This window comes from Callorhinchus milii, unplaced genomic scaffold, assembly GCF_018977255.1.
Source record: "Callorhinchus milii isolate IMCB2004 unplaced genomic scaffold, IMCB_Cmil_1.0 Scaffold2, whole genome shotgun sequence".
In the NCBI taxonomy this organism is placed as follows: domain Eukaryota; kingdom Metazoa; phylum Chordata; class Chondrichthyes; order Chimaeriformes; family Callorhinchidae; genus Callorhinchus; species Callorhinchus milii.
The window spans coordinates 97,768,393-97,788,347 of NW_024704743.1; the positions used below are offsets into that span (position 1 = coordinate 97,768,393).

Sequence of the window (19,955 nt, forward strand, 5' to 3'; positions counted from 1 at the left end):
ATTACCAGAAAGGGTAATGGAAGCTGATTCAATAACAACTTTTAAGAGAGAAGTGGATGGGTATTTGGGGAGGACAGGATTGCAGGGCTAAGGAGAGAAAGAGGGCCAGTGGGATTGAGTTGGATTGCTCTTTTTGTAGCCGGCACAGACACAGACAGGCTGAATGGCCTCTTTCTGTGCTGTTTGATTCTATGATTCTAAGATCCATTTGGAAAACAGGTAGATGGGACCTCAGTTGAATGTTTCATCTGAAAGTCAACATCCTAGCAATGGAGCACTCCCCACTATAGCTTTAGAATGCATCAGTCTTGAATATGAGTTTAAAGAGCCATTTAAAAGAAAAAGCTGCTCTGAATGTTTGGAGGCTTTTGAGCATTCCCGAGACATTAAGGATTTCAAGCTGATCTGAAATTCTTGTCCCCAAATAACTGTAATTATGCAATAATTAATAATTGCATAATTAAGTGTGGTTCAAAGCTGACCATAATGCAGCACGTGGCCTAAATTTGCCTTGATGATTAATTTTGGAAAATAAGACTGAGAACTTCATCTATTGCTCCCTTTCTAATGAGATATATCACAATTCAGGTCACTTTTTCACAGACGTATTTTAATATACAGGAGATTATTTATATATATGTATGTGAAACTGATGATGTCCAAACCCCCAATGGGGGCAAAGTAGATCCACAATCTCAAATTTGTCTTGAGTGGTACTTGGAAGCACTGACCACTCGATTTTCAAAAGGTAATGGGTTCCTTCTCTGAATTACTATACTGCAGTGAATTGACAACTTGGGTATTGGACGAGTGGTCGTGGAGATTCCTTTGTTCTAATGCCTTTATCAAATTTTTTCTGCCAGTCTCTTGGACTTGGTTGTCTGGTACACTTGACTTTTGTATATGCAGTGGATATTTACACACATTGCGCATATTTATTATGTATACTGTACGTATAAATCATAACAAAAATTAAATAATGTAGCACACACGAGCCATAACATTTAGAGTAGGGAGGCTGCCAAGGTTGTGCAAGTCTCTAACTGACCCTTGAAACAACAAGGTACAACATAAAAGGTGCAATAATTTTGGAAAGATATGATTTTCTAATGGAGAAAGTATTTCAAACAGTAAAAAAGTACTATATACACTTTGCTTCCACTAACACTGTTGGTAGATGAATAGGTCAATTCGAAACAGAATCAATTGCGAAAGCAAATCATAAATTGCCAAGTTGTGATTTAGATCATAGAAATCAAATTACCTGCAAAAATACTGGACAGTGAGTACAAAGTAAGGAAAAAAAAGTTGTGATATCAGGTTCAACGTTAAGAAGAAGACAGGCTGTATCAGCATATACTGAAAGTCCATCTTTACCCACACTAAGCTTTGCAAGTCTGTAAATCGTCCTTGCCAAACGCCACTGTCTTCCCAAGTCCTAGTGGAAAAACTTCAAACCTTCATACTCATCTATAAATTCCTGCATGCCCTAGGCTTCTCTCTACCTCTGGAAACTTTTCCAGCCTCATTCTCCTCTTTCCCCTGCTGACAAATTCAGGCCTGCTGCTCTTTCTTACCCACTCCATCCCTCCCTCTCGCAATTGGTGGCCAAGCCTTCAGCGACTGGACCCAAACTTATACATGAAATCTCAAAATAAGCTAATTTAGTTTAGCTTTTTTCCACTTCTTCACAATGAATGCGGCAAATCACAATTTATTTAAATCATAGGTAATACTCTGCATTACACTGGTCTCTCTTTTCAAAATCAACATTTTAAAGGCACTGAGACATACCCCCTTTCCCATGTCTAGCCCAGCTCAAATTGAATCCAAAACGTCTCCTGAATTCACTTGTAATGAGGCTTAATGTCTGAACATTAGACTGGATACTTTCATGGTAATATTTTAATCAGTGACCAGCCATATTCACAAAAGTAACAGGCCTAACAAACATATGTGTGAAAGAAATATATTTTGTTTAAATCTATGGGATAACTATTATTTAGATTGATCATTTATAATAATACTAATGATAATATCCTTGCATGTGATTCTAGAAATCCAATGTGAACAGCACAAATATTATTTTATTTATATTGTTAATACTTATTTATATTATTTTATTTACATTGCTATTACTATTTTGTTTCACAGGATTTACGGTAAAGTGTAGTGACAATGACCCTAACCCTAATGTAATCAGTTGAATCAGTAAGATTGTGGAAGCTGTAACAGGATAAAAAGTACAAATGGATGAATTCAGAACAAGAACGGGTTTAGACAAAAATACATCTGGCTGGTAGGGTTTTCCTGGCATGAAAGCATTTCAACAGTGTTGAGATAATAATGCTTCAAAATACTGTTTCAAAGCGCCTCATACAAGGAAATACTTCGAAATGCAGTATCTGTTACGTAAGAAACCCTGATGAAACTACTGAACCAGTTCAGCGATTTTTTTTGTCCAACCAACGTTTCTTACAAATTCAAGGCGTTGGTGGATCTGGAGAATTGGAAACAATATATGGGTACATGTGTTATCTTATAGATAGATACTCATGAGTGTAGAGCTATGCTTGTATCATTGTATGTATATAAGTGGCTCAAAAAAAATCAGTGTTAATGATCTAGTATACAGTAATGTATTAATAACCTACTGTTCCACATCGAAAATCTCATTAATTCTGAAATAGCACTATTCCCATGGCATTATTCGAAAAGAGAAGGGAACTTCTTCCAGTGTCCTTTGAGACATCTCAATAAAGTGACATCAAATGTAAGCATTACTGTTATTATTACTACAATTATAAATTGTATGCATTACTATTATTATTACTACAATTATAAATTGTAATTAGAGTGCCTTTCATATCGGGAGGGCATCCTAAGGAACAGTTAAAGGTCTGCACCTGAGCTGGGGGTTGGATTTGGATGAGGTGGAAGCCAAAGAGCGTAGAGTGTGGGAAGATGATGAAAGCTGGTCGTGAAGCAGGTGGGTGCCTGTGGAGCGGAGAGGTTAGTAGTTTTAGGTCACAGAGGCAGGGTAGGGCAAGACTGTGGAGGGATTTAGAAGTGAGAATAAGGATCTAGGGGGGTATGGGGAGCGAGTGGACCCGGGCAATGATAGGGGTAATAGGCTTGCAGAGCACAGTGCAGGAAAGTATATCAGCTACAGAGTTCTAAATAACCTACAGCTTGTGGAAGGAAGAGATGGGAAGTCCAGGAAGCAGATGATTGTCGTTGTCAACCCTGGACATGATAAAAGCATGGAAAAGGATCTAGGCTGCCCGAGGGGAGAGGAAATGGCATAGGTGGGCAATGTTACGGAGGTGGGGGAAGGCTGAAGGGTTCAAGGCACAGTTGTTTAAAGGATAGTTGAGAGTCAAACAAGACACTGAAGTTCTGCACTGGCTGCGGGAGGTGGAGTTCTGCATCCATGGATGGTGATGCTGTCAGTGTCTGAGGTGAGAAGGTGCTGGAGGGAACCAACAGATGAGCCTCTGTCTTGTCGACATTCAACTCAAGAAAGTTAGCTCTATTCCAGGACTTGGTGTCTGACAGTAATTAGTCAGAACAGCAATGGTCCTGGAATCAATGGTGGAGGCAGAGAGATTAGGTTGAGTGTCATCTGCATACATGTGGAAGTTACCCCATGCCTGCGGATGACATCGCCGAGCGGGACTATGTAGATATTCACGAGAGGACTGAGGGTACAGCCCTGAGGAATGCTGCACATGACATCATGAGAGCGGGAGGAGAAGCCTTTGGCAGATATAGTGACTTTGGGATAGGCAAGAATTATATGGACATGTTCCTCTCAGCTCCACTTTCATGGTCAGAAAGGTGGTGGAGAAAAATCGAATGATCGACAGTATCAAAGGCAGTGGAGAGGTCAAGAAAGACAAGGAGGCAGAAAGAGGGAACGAATGTCATTTGCGACTTTGACCAGGGCAGTCTCAGTACCGTGGGCAGCATAGAAGCCGATTGTGTTCATGCCGTTCATACACAATTATTACAGCTTTGAAACATTCAATGTAATAAGATGCAATGTTTAACAAGGAATCCAATTCAGAATTTCTGTCGATTTGCACGAACCCCATTCTGAAAGATCACGATGTGACAGAGGTCGCGACGTGGGCATCTGGTCACCCCCCTAAACCCCATTTGGCCAGCTTGGAAAAGGAATCCAGTTGTACGAAATAACACAAATTAGACCCGATTGCCCCCCCACCCCTCCCTCCCCGGGCAGAAAAGTGGAATCCAGTTATAAGAAATAACACAAATTAGACCGGGATGTCACACGCGCACACACACACACACACACCCTTCTTGCAAGGGTAACGGGCAGAAAGGACCAGCGCCTTGGGTCATCGTCCCGACGTGAAAGGCGCTACAAAATGTAATTGGCTGTTGTTGGTGCTGTTGGGAGGCGCGGTGCCGGGTGCAGGTGCAGAGCTGACTGTCAGGGCCTCGGTGCTTACCTGCCGGCATCCTCTCTGCTGCTCGGCCTCGGCTCAGGGGGTGGGTGTCTGTCTCACCGTCACAGCCAAGTTACACACACCATCCCATCGCTCTGCAGAGACAGGAATACACAGTGAAGTCCAGAGTCACCTCACCCCAGACCCGGCTCCAGCCTGACAGGGGCAGCGCCGGGCAGCGCCGGGCAGCGCCGGGCCGCCAGTCATCCCAGCGCCGGCCCCCGGCTAACCACAGCCGCTGGTCCCCGGCCTGAGCTCCCACCCACCCACCCACCCGACCCGAGCGCCCCCCGGCCCGGCCCGGCCCGGCCCCAGCCCCGGCCCCGCTCGGCGGCGGGTGTGTACCTGAGGCCCTGTCTGGCGGCTCCTCCCGTCCGTGTAACTTTCAGCCGTTGGAAACGATCGGCTGCGGCTCCAGGAAGTCATCAACTGCTTCCGGCCACCGCGGCGGCACTTCCTGTTTTGCCTGACCCCCCCCCCCCCCCGGGGGTCACACACCAGCGGCGGGTATCAGACCAAGAATAATAATGATAATAATAATAATAATAATCCTTACATTTGATGTGCGGCCTCGTTCCTGTCGGGACGACGTCTCGCGACGCCTCACTGGATGAGGTGTAGTGACTGTGTTTTGCGGGTGAACCCGGGGGCCAACTTGCGCTCAGCAACGTCACGCAGACGCCGGGGGTTGCCACACCTCCGAGGCGCGGGTAGGAACAACCGCCAAAAAGCCCCTCCTCGCGGAGCCCGCCAGGGCCCCTCGGACACCTCTCAGGCCCTTCCAACGTATTTCCATCGCCATTTCGGTACAAAATAAATCAGCTCACACTTGATTGAAACTTTTGGTCGCGACGTGTAGCCGCTGTATGATCGAGCTTCTAATTGAACTTCTCCCAAAACCAAGGGCTGAGTAATTATCACTTCATTTTTATAATAATCCGTGTCAGTCTGGCTCAGTTTGTAGCTCACTCTTGAGTCCGTGGGTGTGGGTTCAAGCCCCACATCGGGACTTGAGCTCGCATAGACTAAGCCGACACTCCAATGCAATGCTGCGGGTGTGTTTCATTGTTGGAGGTCCCATCCTTCAGTTGAGACGTTAAACCGAGGTCCCGTCCGCCTGTTGAGGCGGCCACAAAAGATCTCACGGCATTATTCGAAAAGAGAAGGGAGTTTCGCCCGGTGTCCTGGCCAGGAATCCCCCAAATAAAATTGGTAATTTGTTTCTTTCCCTTTATGCCCTGGCACCTCCCTACTTCTCCAACCTCCTCACTCCCCACTCCACCACTTGCCGCTTCCGCTCGGCTGCCTCCTGCTTGTCTCTCATCCCCTCCACTCCACCATCAACAGCCATGCTTTCAGCCATTTCAGCCACTCTACAAAATTTTGGAACTCCCTCCCTCAATGCTTCCCCACTTTCAGACCACGCCCGAAACCTTCCTCTTCGACCGTACTTAAGATCACCAACCCCCAGCTCGGCGTTGGGCTTCGGGGCTGTTGGGTGGTCTATGCGTGCTATATAAATGCAACTTGTTGTTGCAACAAATCCCTCCAATATTATTGTTTTATTTTGCAATAGAAAATAGTGAAAGAAATACAGTCTTGTATAGTTTCAGTAAATGAGATTTTGTGTTGTGAAAACTGAATTGTGAAGGTGGGAGGACATTAAAAACTTGTTCCTGTATCAACTGATTCACTTCTTCATTTGTTTGTTTCCTCTTCATTTATTTTGTTTGGGTCTGTTGCAAGAAGGAATTTCTTAATCTAAATGGTAACACTGGGTGTGGTTGTAAGGCTTTAAAATGCTCAAGGGATTCAGGTGGTGAAGTGAATCACAAGTGAAGTTAAGTTGTTTGTTCACTCATCTGCAGTTCAAGAGGATATTACTATCTCTTCCTAAGCACTTTTTTAATTTTCTTTTGGTCAGGCGGGTGTCTGACATAGCGGAAACTCATCACTATGATTAAGAGGAGATTTCCATGCATCCCACCTACACATGGAAATCCCAGAGATAGATTGTTGGAATAGAATACGCACTCTCTCTCTGGAGGGACCCATCCTGCTTACCTAATTCTGGAAAGTTTTTATTTGGCGTAGGTTGGCAAGAGCCAAGGCTTGGGGACCCCAGTGTGTGCGTTGGGTACTGCTGGAGTCTAACCAGCTAAAACAGTATAGCTGACCATTGATATTCCTGTCCAGCAAGCTTTCCCACTGCTTGTCCAGCTAGGACCACCCTACCTGTTAAGGCTATGGCTTGCAGGATTAACAGGAGCTGAATGGAATGACTCACTACCCCTAGTGGCTGGTCTGCTCTTCCAGGTCCTGCTGATGAGCCAGGCTGGCTGTGCTGTCATCAGCAATGCCCTGAAATACTGCGGACAGACATTTTTTTTACCATACACACAAATAAGTGTTCATTTTTCCAGATCATTCCTGTTGGAGTTTGACAGTAGTTCATATTGACAGTTACTGCAGACATGATGCCTGGTGTTTCTCCATGCCACACAAAGTGGTAGGGACCAAAGGACATGACCAACATGATATTAGAATCATTGTTATATATGAAGCAGTTGGATAAGGTTTGCATTGAGAAATATTCTGTTTCAGCATTTGTGTGGCAGCCTAGCTCAGTTGGTAGCACTCTCACCTTATGGTTGAGGCTGGAGTATTGGGGGTGCACTTCATTGTTGACAATGTTATCATTTGGGTGAGGCATCAAACCAAGATCCTGTCTGCATACTCAGGTGGATGTTAAAGATCTCATGATACTATGGTGTCCTCCCGTTACCCTGACTGATAATCCCGCAGATAAAATTGGCAATTTACTTCATGGTTATTTGTGGGCTTTACTGTATGCAAGTTGGCTGCCTCCTTCACCTACAAAATATATAATCACTACGCTTTAGAGTAAATCCTGAGCAGCGTTTTGAGACTTCCTCCCGACATGAAAGGTGCTTTATCGAAATGCATGGATGGGGTTTTTTGTATGAGCTTGCATGGAATAGCAGGGTTCAGATTCAGTCCGCCACATATTGAGTTCCTGATTTGAATTGTGTTGCTTATGGGAGAAATTCAATGAACTGTAGGCATTTCTGCACAGAAAAGGAGTTAAAATTTATAGCAGAATCTTGCATATTTATTCCGGAATAAAACCTGGAGACTCGTGGAGAGCAATGTTGGCAAATGCCTGAGAACAGATTGTCCTCCCACACTCTCATCCACAGTTGGTGGGTGGCTGGGGAGAAAACTAGAGGAGGGCATAAAGCAATTTGTTTTTATAAAGGCAAATATTCTTATATATATGTTATTAAGTATTTATTGCACAGATAGTCTATAAGTTTCCAGGACAGTCTTATTAAATTTAGAAGAGTAAAGATTAGAAAAGTGCCACGTTACACCACTTTGAATACTGAATATTTATCAAAACAGATTATTGCCAACCGTACAGAGAAGTCTGAATAAACAGCAGTATGACACATTGATGGATTGTAATGGGCTGTTACAGCTAAAAGATGTGGAATGGTAAAACCTGGATGGTAATAGACAGTGGTGAACAGAGTCCACGTTAGATTAAACTAAATTTAATAACGACTTGATTTTTGGATGTTTAATGTTTATCAATAAGAATTTCTTGTTTCTAGCCCAGATCAGTTGGTAGCACTATTACCTCTAAATCAGAAGGCTGTGGGATCAAGCCTTTCATCAGGAACTCATACAGTCCAGGTTGACATTCCTATATAATCCTAGGAGTATGTTGCATTGTCAGAGGCGCATTCCTTCGAGTGAAACGTTAAATCAAGGTCTCATCTGCCTGTTCTGGTGGAGTTCCTTCTGATGTCCTAGCCAACAATTTCCTGGGTAATCCATTTTATAAGCTCTTCGGGACCCTACCCCGCGTGAAGGGCGCTATATAAATGCAAGTTTTTGTTGTTGTTGTTGGCTGTTTTGGGGACATCAATGTGTGCAAATTGACAGCTGTGTTCACTCACAAAATCTACATTCACTACGCTTTACAAAAATCCTGTGAACCACTTTGAGACATCCTCCAGATGTGTAGAAAAATGTCACAATCACGTTACCCACTGTCTATATCAATTGTGCATTTTATTCTCTTTCGTGAATAGTGCATTCGGAGTAATGGTTAATCAACAGGATTTTGTCAAAATGTTAATGTAGGTTGTTGGTTAAAATAAGTTTAACATAATACTAACAAGTAACTTTTAAAACACGTTTCTGTCATTGATCAGTTGCACAGATATATACCATGGCAAGTGAAACAGTCAATTAAAAAGTAACATTTATTTTATCCTGTGTTCATCTGAAAGAAAGTAACTCATGCGGCAGCCCACTAGAGCCTCATCTAAATGCCCATTCTTCACCTTTCAGACTGGATAGTGAATGCCACCATTCATTTGATGAGGAGAGCATCATACACAAAACACAATTCTGGCCTTACTCAGGAAGATGTGTGTGGTTGTATGCGTAGGAGAATCCTTTAGCCGTTATATGTATAATTTTCACAATGTACCCTTACACCACGAAATCCCAATAAATTGTTAAAGTCACTGCGTTTTGTGGGAAGAGGAACTTTTGTCCCCATAGGGTCCACACAGATTCCAGGAGCAGCAACAGGAACGGACCCTGTACTGATCTTTTCCTTTGTTCCCTGCGACATCTTGTAATGCCCCTCCAACGTTCTGGCAAAGATCAGCCAACTTAACACAGATTTATTTGGAAACTTCCTTTTCTGTATGGGTCACAAGATTTGTTTGGATGAAGAAGGCCCTCTGGCCCATTTAATCTCATCCTTCCAGAATACCCAGGCTACCGTTCTCCCATAATAGCACCAAGCTATTTTTTAAATGAGTCCAGTGCCCTACCCTCAACTACCCTTCCTGGCAATCTGTACTGGTAATAGTTAGTCTCTGGATAAAGAAATCCTACATGGTGTCTGTTCTAAAATTGCCCTTGGAACCCAAACGTGTGTCCTCTTGTTCTACTGTCTTGATAATAGTAATAATAATCCTTGCATTTGTTATAACGCCTTATGGTGTCTTTTTGAGCCACCTAAAATCGTTTCACAGAATATACTATAAAATGTCAAAGGCTGTGTATTTTGTGAGCCAAACACGACAGCCAATTTGCCCACAGCAGTGTCTCACCAACAGTCGTAGATCGAGTGACCAAATTATTATTTTTATTTATTTGTTTATTTTTGAAAGGATTATTACCTCCAGGAAAAGCGATCTGCCAATCGATTAACAACTGGGTTCCGACTTACTGCGAGGTAAACAGAGGCGTGTGTGTGGAGTAAGAAAACTTGCCTAAGGTTTTGAGTGAGTGAGAGACTTGTATTCTGTACTCAAGTCAAGCTATTTATTCATTTAAAAAGCAACTCAATGCTGTGATGGAGGGATGCTTTCTAACGCATTGTTTTGTGTTTTCTTTCTCCCATTTAAAATTTTGTACATCTCAATAAGCAGTCAGACATTTTGCAAGAATTTGAATTCCCATGAGAATCGATTCAATGTTGAAATGCTTGTTCTTATCATGCTCAACAATGAACTTCTCTTTGTCAGGGTGATGAGGTCAGGCTCCAGCAGGATTTCATAGCCCTTAAATTCACTATGGAACAATTCCGAACACAGACAACCTCGCAATGGGGTGTTTGTTATTTTGATGAAATGCATTTGCTTGCTATCACAAATAATTCAGTTACAAGTTTACTTTTTATATTATTTATAAGAATTGAATGAAAGAATTACTAAGGTTATCGGGTTAGATCAGTGAGTGTCTGAGGCTGTTGAACATTCTCTCCCACAATTGCAGTAACTTCTGGTAATACATTTCTTAAACACATCGCAGCACTCAGTCTACTGGGAGAGCACATTTTTAGGAACAGCTCATAACATTTCTTAATACCTGAGGCTGTGCACGTAAGCACAACATGAAGGCAGATAGAAAGCTTGAAATTTAATCTATTAAAGGTCTGCATGTGTCAGATCCTATTGAAAGTTTTAAAGGTCTGCTAGAAAAATACCAGCATTCTATTTTCGTCTGAACAGTGAATGCTAATGATATCACTGAGAGAACTGTTTAGGAGGAGTTACTGAGCCCAGTGGTATGAAGACTGAGTTAAAATCAATAGATGTGCAGTGACACCCAAGGTACCTTGGAGATCTCATTTGAACAATGTTACTCAACATCCTTGCATATAAGCTCAGTATTTTTCCTCAACCAGAGTTGCACTGATGTTTAAACACAAATATTCAACACATTAAGAGAAAAATAAATCCTGAACTTACTATTAATTGTTTATGACTGTTTTTGAGTTTATGTTTACATTGGTTTTCATCAAAGGTACATACAACAAATATCATTTCAGAATGCTTCTGAAAAGAAACTTCCTTGAATTATTGTTTTGCTCTTAGAGTTACTCTGAATTATTCTTCTGTCAGTGAATCTCTTACATGAACACGAATGAGTCATTTATTTTTCATTTGCAAGCTGCTTCATAACGGAAAACTTTCATTACAAAACAGCAAGAGTTATGAAAAGAAGAGGAATTATGAATGTGACACTCATATAGACATTGGTCACTAACTCTGTAAATATTGACACTGTACCTTAAAAGTGAAAACAGCTATTCTGTCAAGTAGCATAATAAATAATCATATGTCAATATGGAATGCTGGATAGACTTAAATAAATATACAATAAATATTTCAGAACCATAAACAGAGGTTCTCGGAGGCAGTGGAAATTTCAATGAAATTGGAAGAGAAGGCCAATAATGTCAATAAGTGAAGGATTAATTAGTGGCAGCTTCCAGTTTGATTTATTATTAATAATAATAATTCTTGCATATAATATAGCACCTTTTGACATTGAAATGACACTTAGCTGACCGGATCTTCCCCATTAGTCTGTCCACCCAGGGTTTAAGTGTACCAATAACCATCATTAACTATGGACCATATTGTGGAATTACAACTGATTGTTTTGAAGAAGCCTGAAAATTCACCATAGTAAAAAAATACAGGGTTAGGGTTTACTGCAGTTGGTTATTGAGGGGAATGTAACAGGATGTATGGTGATGGGAGTCTTCAATTACCTTCTTAATATGGTGATAAGTGTCAAAATGGCTGACTTCTGAGAATCTCTCTGTAGATACAGTATCTGAAAGGTCTTAGTGGCATAAGAGCTGATTGCAGTGATCGCTGATAATATACTTTAGATAGTTGACTATCTTTGCAGATGTTTCTGGCATACCTCAGCCAAAACCTCCTTCGTAATCCTGAACCTCTTTAGACACTCTTTTACTACTTGCTCACTCTAATTGTGGCAGACCAACTTTCTGCTCTACCTAGTACATTTCCTATGCTCTCTGTGCTCTTGGGGCTCACTATCCTGCACCCCTTCAATCATGATATACTAGCCTCATATGATGTGGTTAAAATAACTCCAGTGCCGTTCTCTTGCTGCTCACAACACTATATACATAATCCTCACTTTCACCAAGTCCCACGTTAGTTACAGAATGTTGCCCATAATCCTCAATAATAGAGAGAAGATTAAACCTGCATTTTTCTTGTGCCTTATCAGGTCGAAACATCTCAATCTCAAAGTGCTTCATAAACAATTATTGCCTAGAACAGCGACTGAGGCAACGGTTTGCACATTTAAGATCTCACACACGGTCCTGCAGCAAATGACCAATTAATTTGGAAGATTGTTGGCCAATAACTAACCAAGTTCTCAACAGCTTTATTTGGCCTCCCCCACAATTGTCCACAGTGAATATCTAACTCCAACATTTGATAAATAGAACGCTCAGAGTGCAGATAAATAATTCGTCATCACTTTCTCCTGAACTACATCTACTTTTCTCAACGGAGCTTCAGAACCAGGGGAATATTGGGATGTAGTCCCCATTGGAAAACGTCAAAGAGAAAAAAAGGAATATATTTGCCGCGGATAATTTTGGCTCACTTCTTTAGGGAAAGCAACTGGTTGAGCTAAAGCATTGGTGCAGCTGGAGTGGGATCAGACATTTCTGGATTAAGCTGTCAAAACCATCAATTTGGTTTCATTCATTAAGTGAGTGTTTAAGAATTTGTTAGCTGCAGGTTTATGCCCATTTTACAGATGATCAAATTATACCTGAGAATCCTCAGAAAAGACAATGATGACATGATGAATGCGCACATGCACTGCATGAAATTACTTTGCAGATTTAATAATGTGCTGATGAAATGAATAATGATGACAGTCACATTTCCCCCTGTCCACTATGATTGAATCAGGATAATTCTCTGTATTTTGTGTTGGCCTGTTTATATGCATACATCAGTGTTTAATTATGCCCCTCAGGGAATAAAAAGTCTTTGTAGCATGCCCTTGTCAGTAGTGATATTTCAGTATTTGAGCTAAATGGTAATATTGTTTCTTTTTAATGTCATATTGTACTGTGGTTGAGGCATGCACGTCTCAATATTCATTTCCATTGCCCTAATCATTTTTAACTTTCACTTTTAAAATGAGCTTTTCCTGTGAAAAATAATTGAGCTCATGAATAAAATGACATAGATGCATCATTTGTTTCAAAGGCAATTTATTCTGGCTGTTTTCACCTGCTTGTTTGACAACTAGCACGGATGCTGTAGCCAGTCTGTCATGTTAGTTGCATTCTCATATATACAACTGCTTTGAAAACATCAGACTGCATGCATACATCTGCCCACATTTTAGACAGTTAGAAAACATCAGTCAGTCCTGGCATTAAAATGCAAAGTGAGTGTTCGTTTTTCAGTAGAAAGAAGCATAATTTATCAATCTCCTTTCTGTCTGTGGCCTTGACAGAATTTCAATATTTTGAGGCTATTTGAAGTCAGTATTTTACAGCCTCTTCTTATCTGCTGCTTTGTTTTGATCACGTCCAGCAGACTCAAGAAGATTTGATGGTGATTTATGTCTATCATATTACTCAATTTTATTCTAATCAGACAGACTAGTCAGACATTCATTTCCAATAAATTTCAGTCTGGAACTTTACTTTATGCTTTAATGAGGATAGCTGCAGTCGGAGTCAGGCTCCAGCACTGTTAAGCTCTCTGAGACGCTACCGTGCATGGAGGGTGCAATATAGGTGTAAGTTGTTGTTGCAATCCTTATGCCCAAACTAGAGTTCTTATTGTGCTGAAAAGTCCAAACCGAATGGAGGCTGTGCTCATTATCACTGGTAATAATTGTCATATTACAAACTGTTTTCCCTGCAATACTGTATTTCTGTCATTAATTGCCCATAGTACTGCAATCATATCAGATTCAATTAACTGCTACCTAGTTATATAGCTCCTGGTTCAAGACCTGAAATTATCATTAGTTGTACCCTGTAACACTGTTTTGTATCAGAACAGAATGTGGAGTCCTGTAGCTCAATGGTTAGAGCACTTGCCTCACAAGCAAGAGACCTGGGTTCAATTCCCAGCAGGGCTAAATGTTGGGCAAGATTCCTTATTCCACACAGCTCTGTTTACTAGCACCGGGGGTAATAATTCCTTCAAAAAAATAATAATAATAAATTGGTCGCTTCAATCCAAGACAGTTTGTGGGACACTGCTGTCCTCAATTGGCTGCCGCATTTCGCCCACAAAATGTACAGTCAATTCACTTACAGTATATTCTGTGAAGCACTTTGAGGCGTCTCAAAGATGTGATAAAGTGCTATATCAAATGCAAGGATTATTATTATTATGATTGCTAATGAAATCTCAGTCCAGGTGCATTTTGTTTCTCAGTTATGCACCGATTAGTTCTTGTCAAATCCTTTCATTTGATATAGTACCTTATCGCATTTTCGAGGTTTGCCCACAAAATATACAGTCAATTCACTTTACAGCATATTTCTATGAAGCACTTTGAGATGTCTCAACAATGTGATAAGGTGCTATATCAAATGCAAAGATTGTTATTATTATGTCACAAAACACTTCACAAGATCTTCTATAAAGTGTAGTGACTACATTTGTGGGCAAATGAAACAGCTAACTTGCACACAGCAATGTCACATGAAGCAGCCTCGACCAATTTGACCTGTTTGATGGTTGGCGAATACTTTGGGAGAAACTCCCTTCTATTTTCAAATTATGCCATGGGGTCTTTATCGTTTACCTGGAGAGGAAGACAGGACCTTAGTTTACATCTAAAAAACAGTACCTTTGAAAATGTGACACACCCTAAGCACCGCATTGAAGTGTCAAGCTTGTTTATGAGCTCAAACACAGAGTTCTATACATATAGAACTGATTGTTAGTAATAATAATAATCCTTGCATTTGATATAGCGCCTTATTACGTCTTCAAGATTTCTCAAAGCTTGTCACAGAATATACTGTAAAGTGGACGAAAAGCCCACAAAATTGTTAGTTTTTGAACCAGAAAAAGATTAGTATCCTGCAGACAGCTAATATATAAACACTGATCTATCAAAACACAACCGAGTTTCATCAGGCTGTGTGCTGATATGCTTTATTATGGCTGGATAATGAGGAAATTCAACACGACAATAATAATAATACTTGCATTTTGATATAGTGTTTTTCACGTCTTCTAAACGTCTCAAATTTGAATACTGAATTTAAGATTATTTTTAAATCTTTAAATAAAACAATAGAAAATTAAATTTCTTTTAAATTATGACTGAGTAGTAAAAATGACATTCAAGGACCAGTCTCGTCAAATTGAACATAGGCTGAAAGTTTGATGGTCTCAACACTTCAATCATCCAGGCTGTCTTATTGTGGCAAGAATGTACACATTTATGTGTATTGATGCTTAAGTCAACTCATCCTTAAGCAGTGAGTCATCCCTAACGTAATTCTCTTCATACATAGTCTGATCTCTTGATTTTTGTATCTGTAGGAGATGGCTTGCTGCACCAGTGACAACTCAAGCAAAACAAATGGGATATAAAGAGAATGGGTGAGACAATAGAAATGAAAAGTGCTTTATGCATAACAATGTCAAATTTCATCGAGTCAAATACTGCATCAAATATTTTCTATGTACAGAACAATTTCCGTCCATTGCAGTACAAAATACATCACTTTTGGGGGGGGGGGGGGGGGGTCAGCCGCGTGTCTGATATATGCGGAAACCCATTCTTAGGAAGTATCCAAATCAAACTGAGAGAACCATGCATCCCATGTATACATGGAAATCCCAGACATATTGATTGGCATGTGCACTCTGTCTCTCTGGAGGGACATATTCTGCTTACCCAATTTCCAAGGTGTATAAGGTTGGCAAGACTCCGGCACATCATTCCCTAACGCACAATCTGGCATATATCTCAGAGTATATATTGGGGGTACCGCTGGAGTCTAACCAGCTAAAACTACATAGATTGCCATTGAAGGCACTAACTGGGAAGCTTTCCCATTGCTTGTCCAGCTAGGACTGCCCTATCCATTAGGCTTTTGGCTTGCAGGGTTAATGGGAGCTGAGTGAGAAGAGTACCTGTCTCCAGGGATTGATATTCCCTTCCAAGTCATACCAATAAATCAAGATGGCTGTGCTGTCATCAGCAGTGCCCTGGAGTGTTCCAGATCTGCCTGGCTCAGGAACTGGGCTACCAAGACCACCACATTCTGACATACAATTTAATTTGGGATAAATTCAGCTCCAAGAAGACCCCACTTCCTTGTGGGCAACAAAGCTCAGCCCACTGTTCGGACACACATCTCTTCCCATTGAGCAATGGTTCCACCAGTTGGTAGTGTGGAGATTGAACAGCAGCTTCTTACCTCTCTGCAAACCAATCATGGTGGATTCCAAGCGCTGGATGTTACAAACGTATATTCGCAAACTCGTACTCCAGGTACCACCTTGCAGCAGCTATCGCCCCAAGCCTTTGCTTCATCACAATATCACTTCATCAGAATAGATTAATAATCAATTTAACCTGGGGAAATCTTTCGTGAGATCAACATTTTTATGAGTAAATATTATTTGGATGTGGTTGTTTGTGCCGAAACCCCACAATAAGCATTGGATGATTTCTCTAATGTACTCCTCACTAGTCTTCCCAACTCCGTTATTTTTCACCTGTACCAAATTTCACATGACCATCATCTCAGTCCTTGGCAGGTTTCACTGACTCCCTGTTGCAGAATGGATAGATCTCAAGATCCTCACACTCACCTACAAATCAATTCATGTCCTGACACTTCCCTAATTCCAAGTCGCTTGAGCCTTCTGCCATCCCTTGTGAGGTCACTTCTATTGTCTTACCCATTCGCTTTATCTAATAATAATAATCATTGCATTTGCTATAACGCACATGTGGAAAACACTCAGATACTTTATAGGGAATTTATAGGCAATGCGATCAATTTAAAAATGACAAAGGCCATGAGGAATAATTACGTAAAATAAATAATACAAATATAGTGAGTTAGCACATCGAAACATCTCAAACTACATTATAGAGTTTTCTGTAAAGTATAGTGACGGTGTACTTTTTAAGTGAACGCTCCAGCCAATTTGCACACAGCAATGTCCCCCAAGCAGCCATAAAGTGAATGATCAATCTACTGGGAGACCATCAGAAATTCCTTTCATGCCTGGTTGTGGGATATTGCTGTGTGTAAATTATCTGCCATATTCACTTACAAAATACACAGTCACTACGGTTTACAGTAAATCTTGCAAAGAACTTTGCGACGTCCTCTCAACAAGAAAGGCGCTATGTCAAATGCAAGGATTAATATACAATTCATAATTATATGCATGTTCAACTTAAATTAATGTAAGTTCTGAAGGAATGACAACATCTCCAGTTTCTCACAGAATACAACAAAGCACATAAGCTATCAAGTGATTCTCAGAAGAACAAAAACCTTAATTAATTAATTAATTATTACCTGATGAATAATTTAGGACTGGGGAAACAGGATTGTGCTAAAATGTAACTTTGTGACGTTGTAAAAAAATAGTTATCACTTATTAGGTTGCAAAATGAACATGGGGTCTTTTAGGCTTTTATCACAAGTGCATTTAAGCGCTCCAAGATGTTACCCATGTGAAGGGTATTATATAACTGCAAGTTGTCGTTGCTGTTATCACATATTATTACACTATTTGGTTTTGAAACAATGCTAAAGAAAACCAAACAAATAACTTGGCCACAAATGCCATAAAAGGGTGAAAGACATACTCTTCAAGGTACAAGTGCCTCCTTGTCTCTTGCATTCTATTTACAGTAAGAGTCTTCACAAACCAGTTGAGTAGTTCAATAGACATAGAGTACACTGGATTTTATCCACTTTGTGCTCACTTTACAATAGGGTGTCAGCTTGGTTCACTTAATGGCATTTTTTGCTTCATGGTCAGAACTTTGTGGGTTCAAACCCCACATCGGGTTGGGGAATTGGCCTTGCAATCTATGTTAATCCTCCAGTGCAGTGCCAGGGATACCATCATTCAGATGAGATGTTAAACCAAGGTCTGTGAGATGTCACATGACACCAGATATTTGATCATTCACTTCATGGTTGTTTTGGAAATTCTTGCTTTGAGAAAATTGGTTGCTGCATTAACCGACAAATATACAGTCACTAAACTTGGCAACAATTACCCATGAAGGACTTTAAGAGTTTTTGAGTTGTATGCACTACATTGAAATACAAGGTTTATTGGAACTGTTATTACATCAAAAACATTTTTTATCATACCACTTGAAGGGAATGTGTAAAAAAAATCTTCAGAAACTGGAAAAATTGTGATTGAATTCTTTCCACAATTCAAGAATATCCAATGTCATGGTAATAACGTACAAGTAATAATAATAATAATATTATAATAATATAATATAAGTACAGTAATAATATAAGATTTTAATTCACCAAAGATTTATGCATTAAATAACAGTAATGATTAATGAATGATGTTGCCATATGCTTAAGTCATAAGTCATTGAAACGTCTCAAAGCACTTCACATTAATTTATTGTAAAGTGTAGTGACTGTTTATTTGTCAGCAAATGTGGAAAGCACTTAAGTAAAGCAATGTCCCACACACAGTCATGAAGTAATGACCAATTTTAAGTGGAGGGAAAGTTGGCCAGAATATTGAGGGAAATTCCTTTTTATTTTCAAATTACAGCATGGGATCTTTAATCTTTGCTTCAATTTAACAGGCAGATGAGACCTCAGTTTAACATCCTCCCTGAAGGATGGCATCTCTGACAATGAAGCGGTTTCCAGTTCTACAGTGGAGTGTCACCCCAGTGTAAGAGTTTAAAATCCTAATATGAGGCTTGAACCCGGATCGTTCTGACTCAGAAGTGCTACCAATTGAAACACAGGCAATGAACCACAACATAGTGGTAATACAGGCAGCAGATGAAGTTAAATAAATATATAGATTTCTATCTCTTAACTAAAACTAAAAAAATGAGAAATGAAAAATAATGCACCTGAATTGAAATGTACTCAAGCCTTTAAAAGCAAGTTTGCCTGGTGAAGCTAAAAAGCATCAGGAAAGATTAGAAATTTTGCTCTCTGCAGGAGTCGATATGTGGAACAGACTTTCAGTGAAAGCAACTGACACTGCATTGATTAAGTTCTCCAAAAATAACTGGATAAATATCTGGTAGAGAGCAGCATCGAAGGATATAGAGGTCAGTGCAGACTGAGATAACCAAATGCTCCACGGGGCATTATAGTTTCTGTGCTACAGGGGCTGATATCACAAAATTAGTTAAAGGGAAGGTTAGAAAGAATTTTTTTACACAGAAGATAGTTAGAATATAGACCACAATTGATGCAGAGTGCATAAATTATTCTTAAAAGGAAACTGGATAGACATTCGAAACAAGGGAATGTTAAAGGGTATATACTACTAATAATAAACCTTGCATTTGACATACAATACAATACATATTTATATGTCAGGAGGATAATTACCTGCAGAAACAGCCCTCCCTCTCTAGAACTCTCTCTTAGTGTAAGGTGTGACATATTGTGTCCAAACAAAAATGCAGACTATTCCATTTGGCCTCGTTGCTCTTCATATAAGCATTCTAGCTTCGAGGTTTTACTCCATTTACGGGATGTGAGCCTCAAATGATCTATAATTTCCCGATTCATGACTCACCCCTTTTCTAAATAATTAGATAGTATTCACTATCCTTCAGTCACATCGGTTCCTGTATTTATTTGAGATCCTAAAAATACTAATCAGAGCTTCATCTATTTCCTCGCTCACTTCCTTAGGGTTGCACAGTTGGTTCTACCCAGGCCAGCTGTGTCAATAGAGCTAATAATTGGGGGCCAGATAGAATCCATTACCTCAATCCCTCGATGCTGTGCAAGAGTTGTGCACAAGGTGAATATATGATGGGTTCCCGATTTCCACTTCAGAAGCAATTTTCTTATTGAAGATTGACCTGATCACACTGAAATCAGACCTCCTCAATCTT

The 19,955-nt window shown here is 40.3% G+C and overlaps 1 protein-coding gene and 1 non-coding gene across 4 annotated transcripts in view; one reads left to right on the forward strand and one right to left on the reverse strand.

The window, feature by feature from the left end:
- Positions 1–4,903, reverse strand: part of LOC103183439 (protein EFR3 homolog A) — a 103,915-nt gene extending 99,012 nt beyond the window's left edge. For all 3 annotated transcript variants that reach the window (XM_042346808.1, XM_042346807.1, XM_042346806.1), the window contains exons 1-2: positions 4,821–4,903; positions 4,479–4,570 (exon numbers count right to left, since the gene is read on the reverse strand). In XM_042346808.1, the coding sequence (XP_042202742.1) occupies positions 4,479–4,488 (10 nt within the window). In that variant the 5' untranslated portion in view covers positions 4,489–4,570; positions 4,821–4,903. The remainder of the gene's footprint in view (positions 1–4,478; positions 4,571–4,820) is intronic.
- An 8,995-nt stretch (positions 4,904–13,898) lies between these two features.
- Positions 13,899–13,970, forward strand: trnav-cac. Its single transcript has one exon. It is a non-coding gene; the product is annotated as a tRNA-Val (tRNA).
- The last annotated feature ends 5,985 nt before the right edge of the window (positions 13,971–19,955 follow it).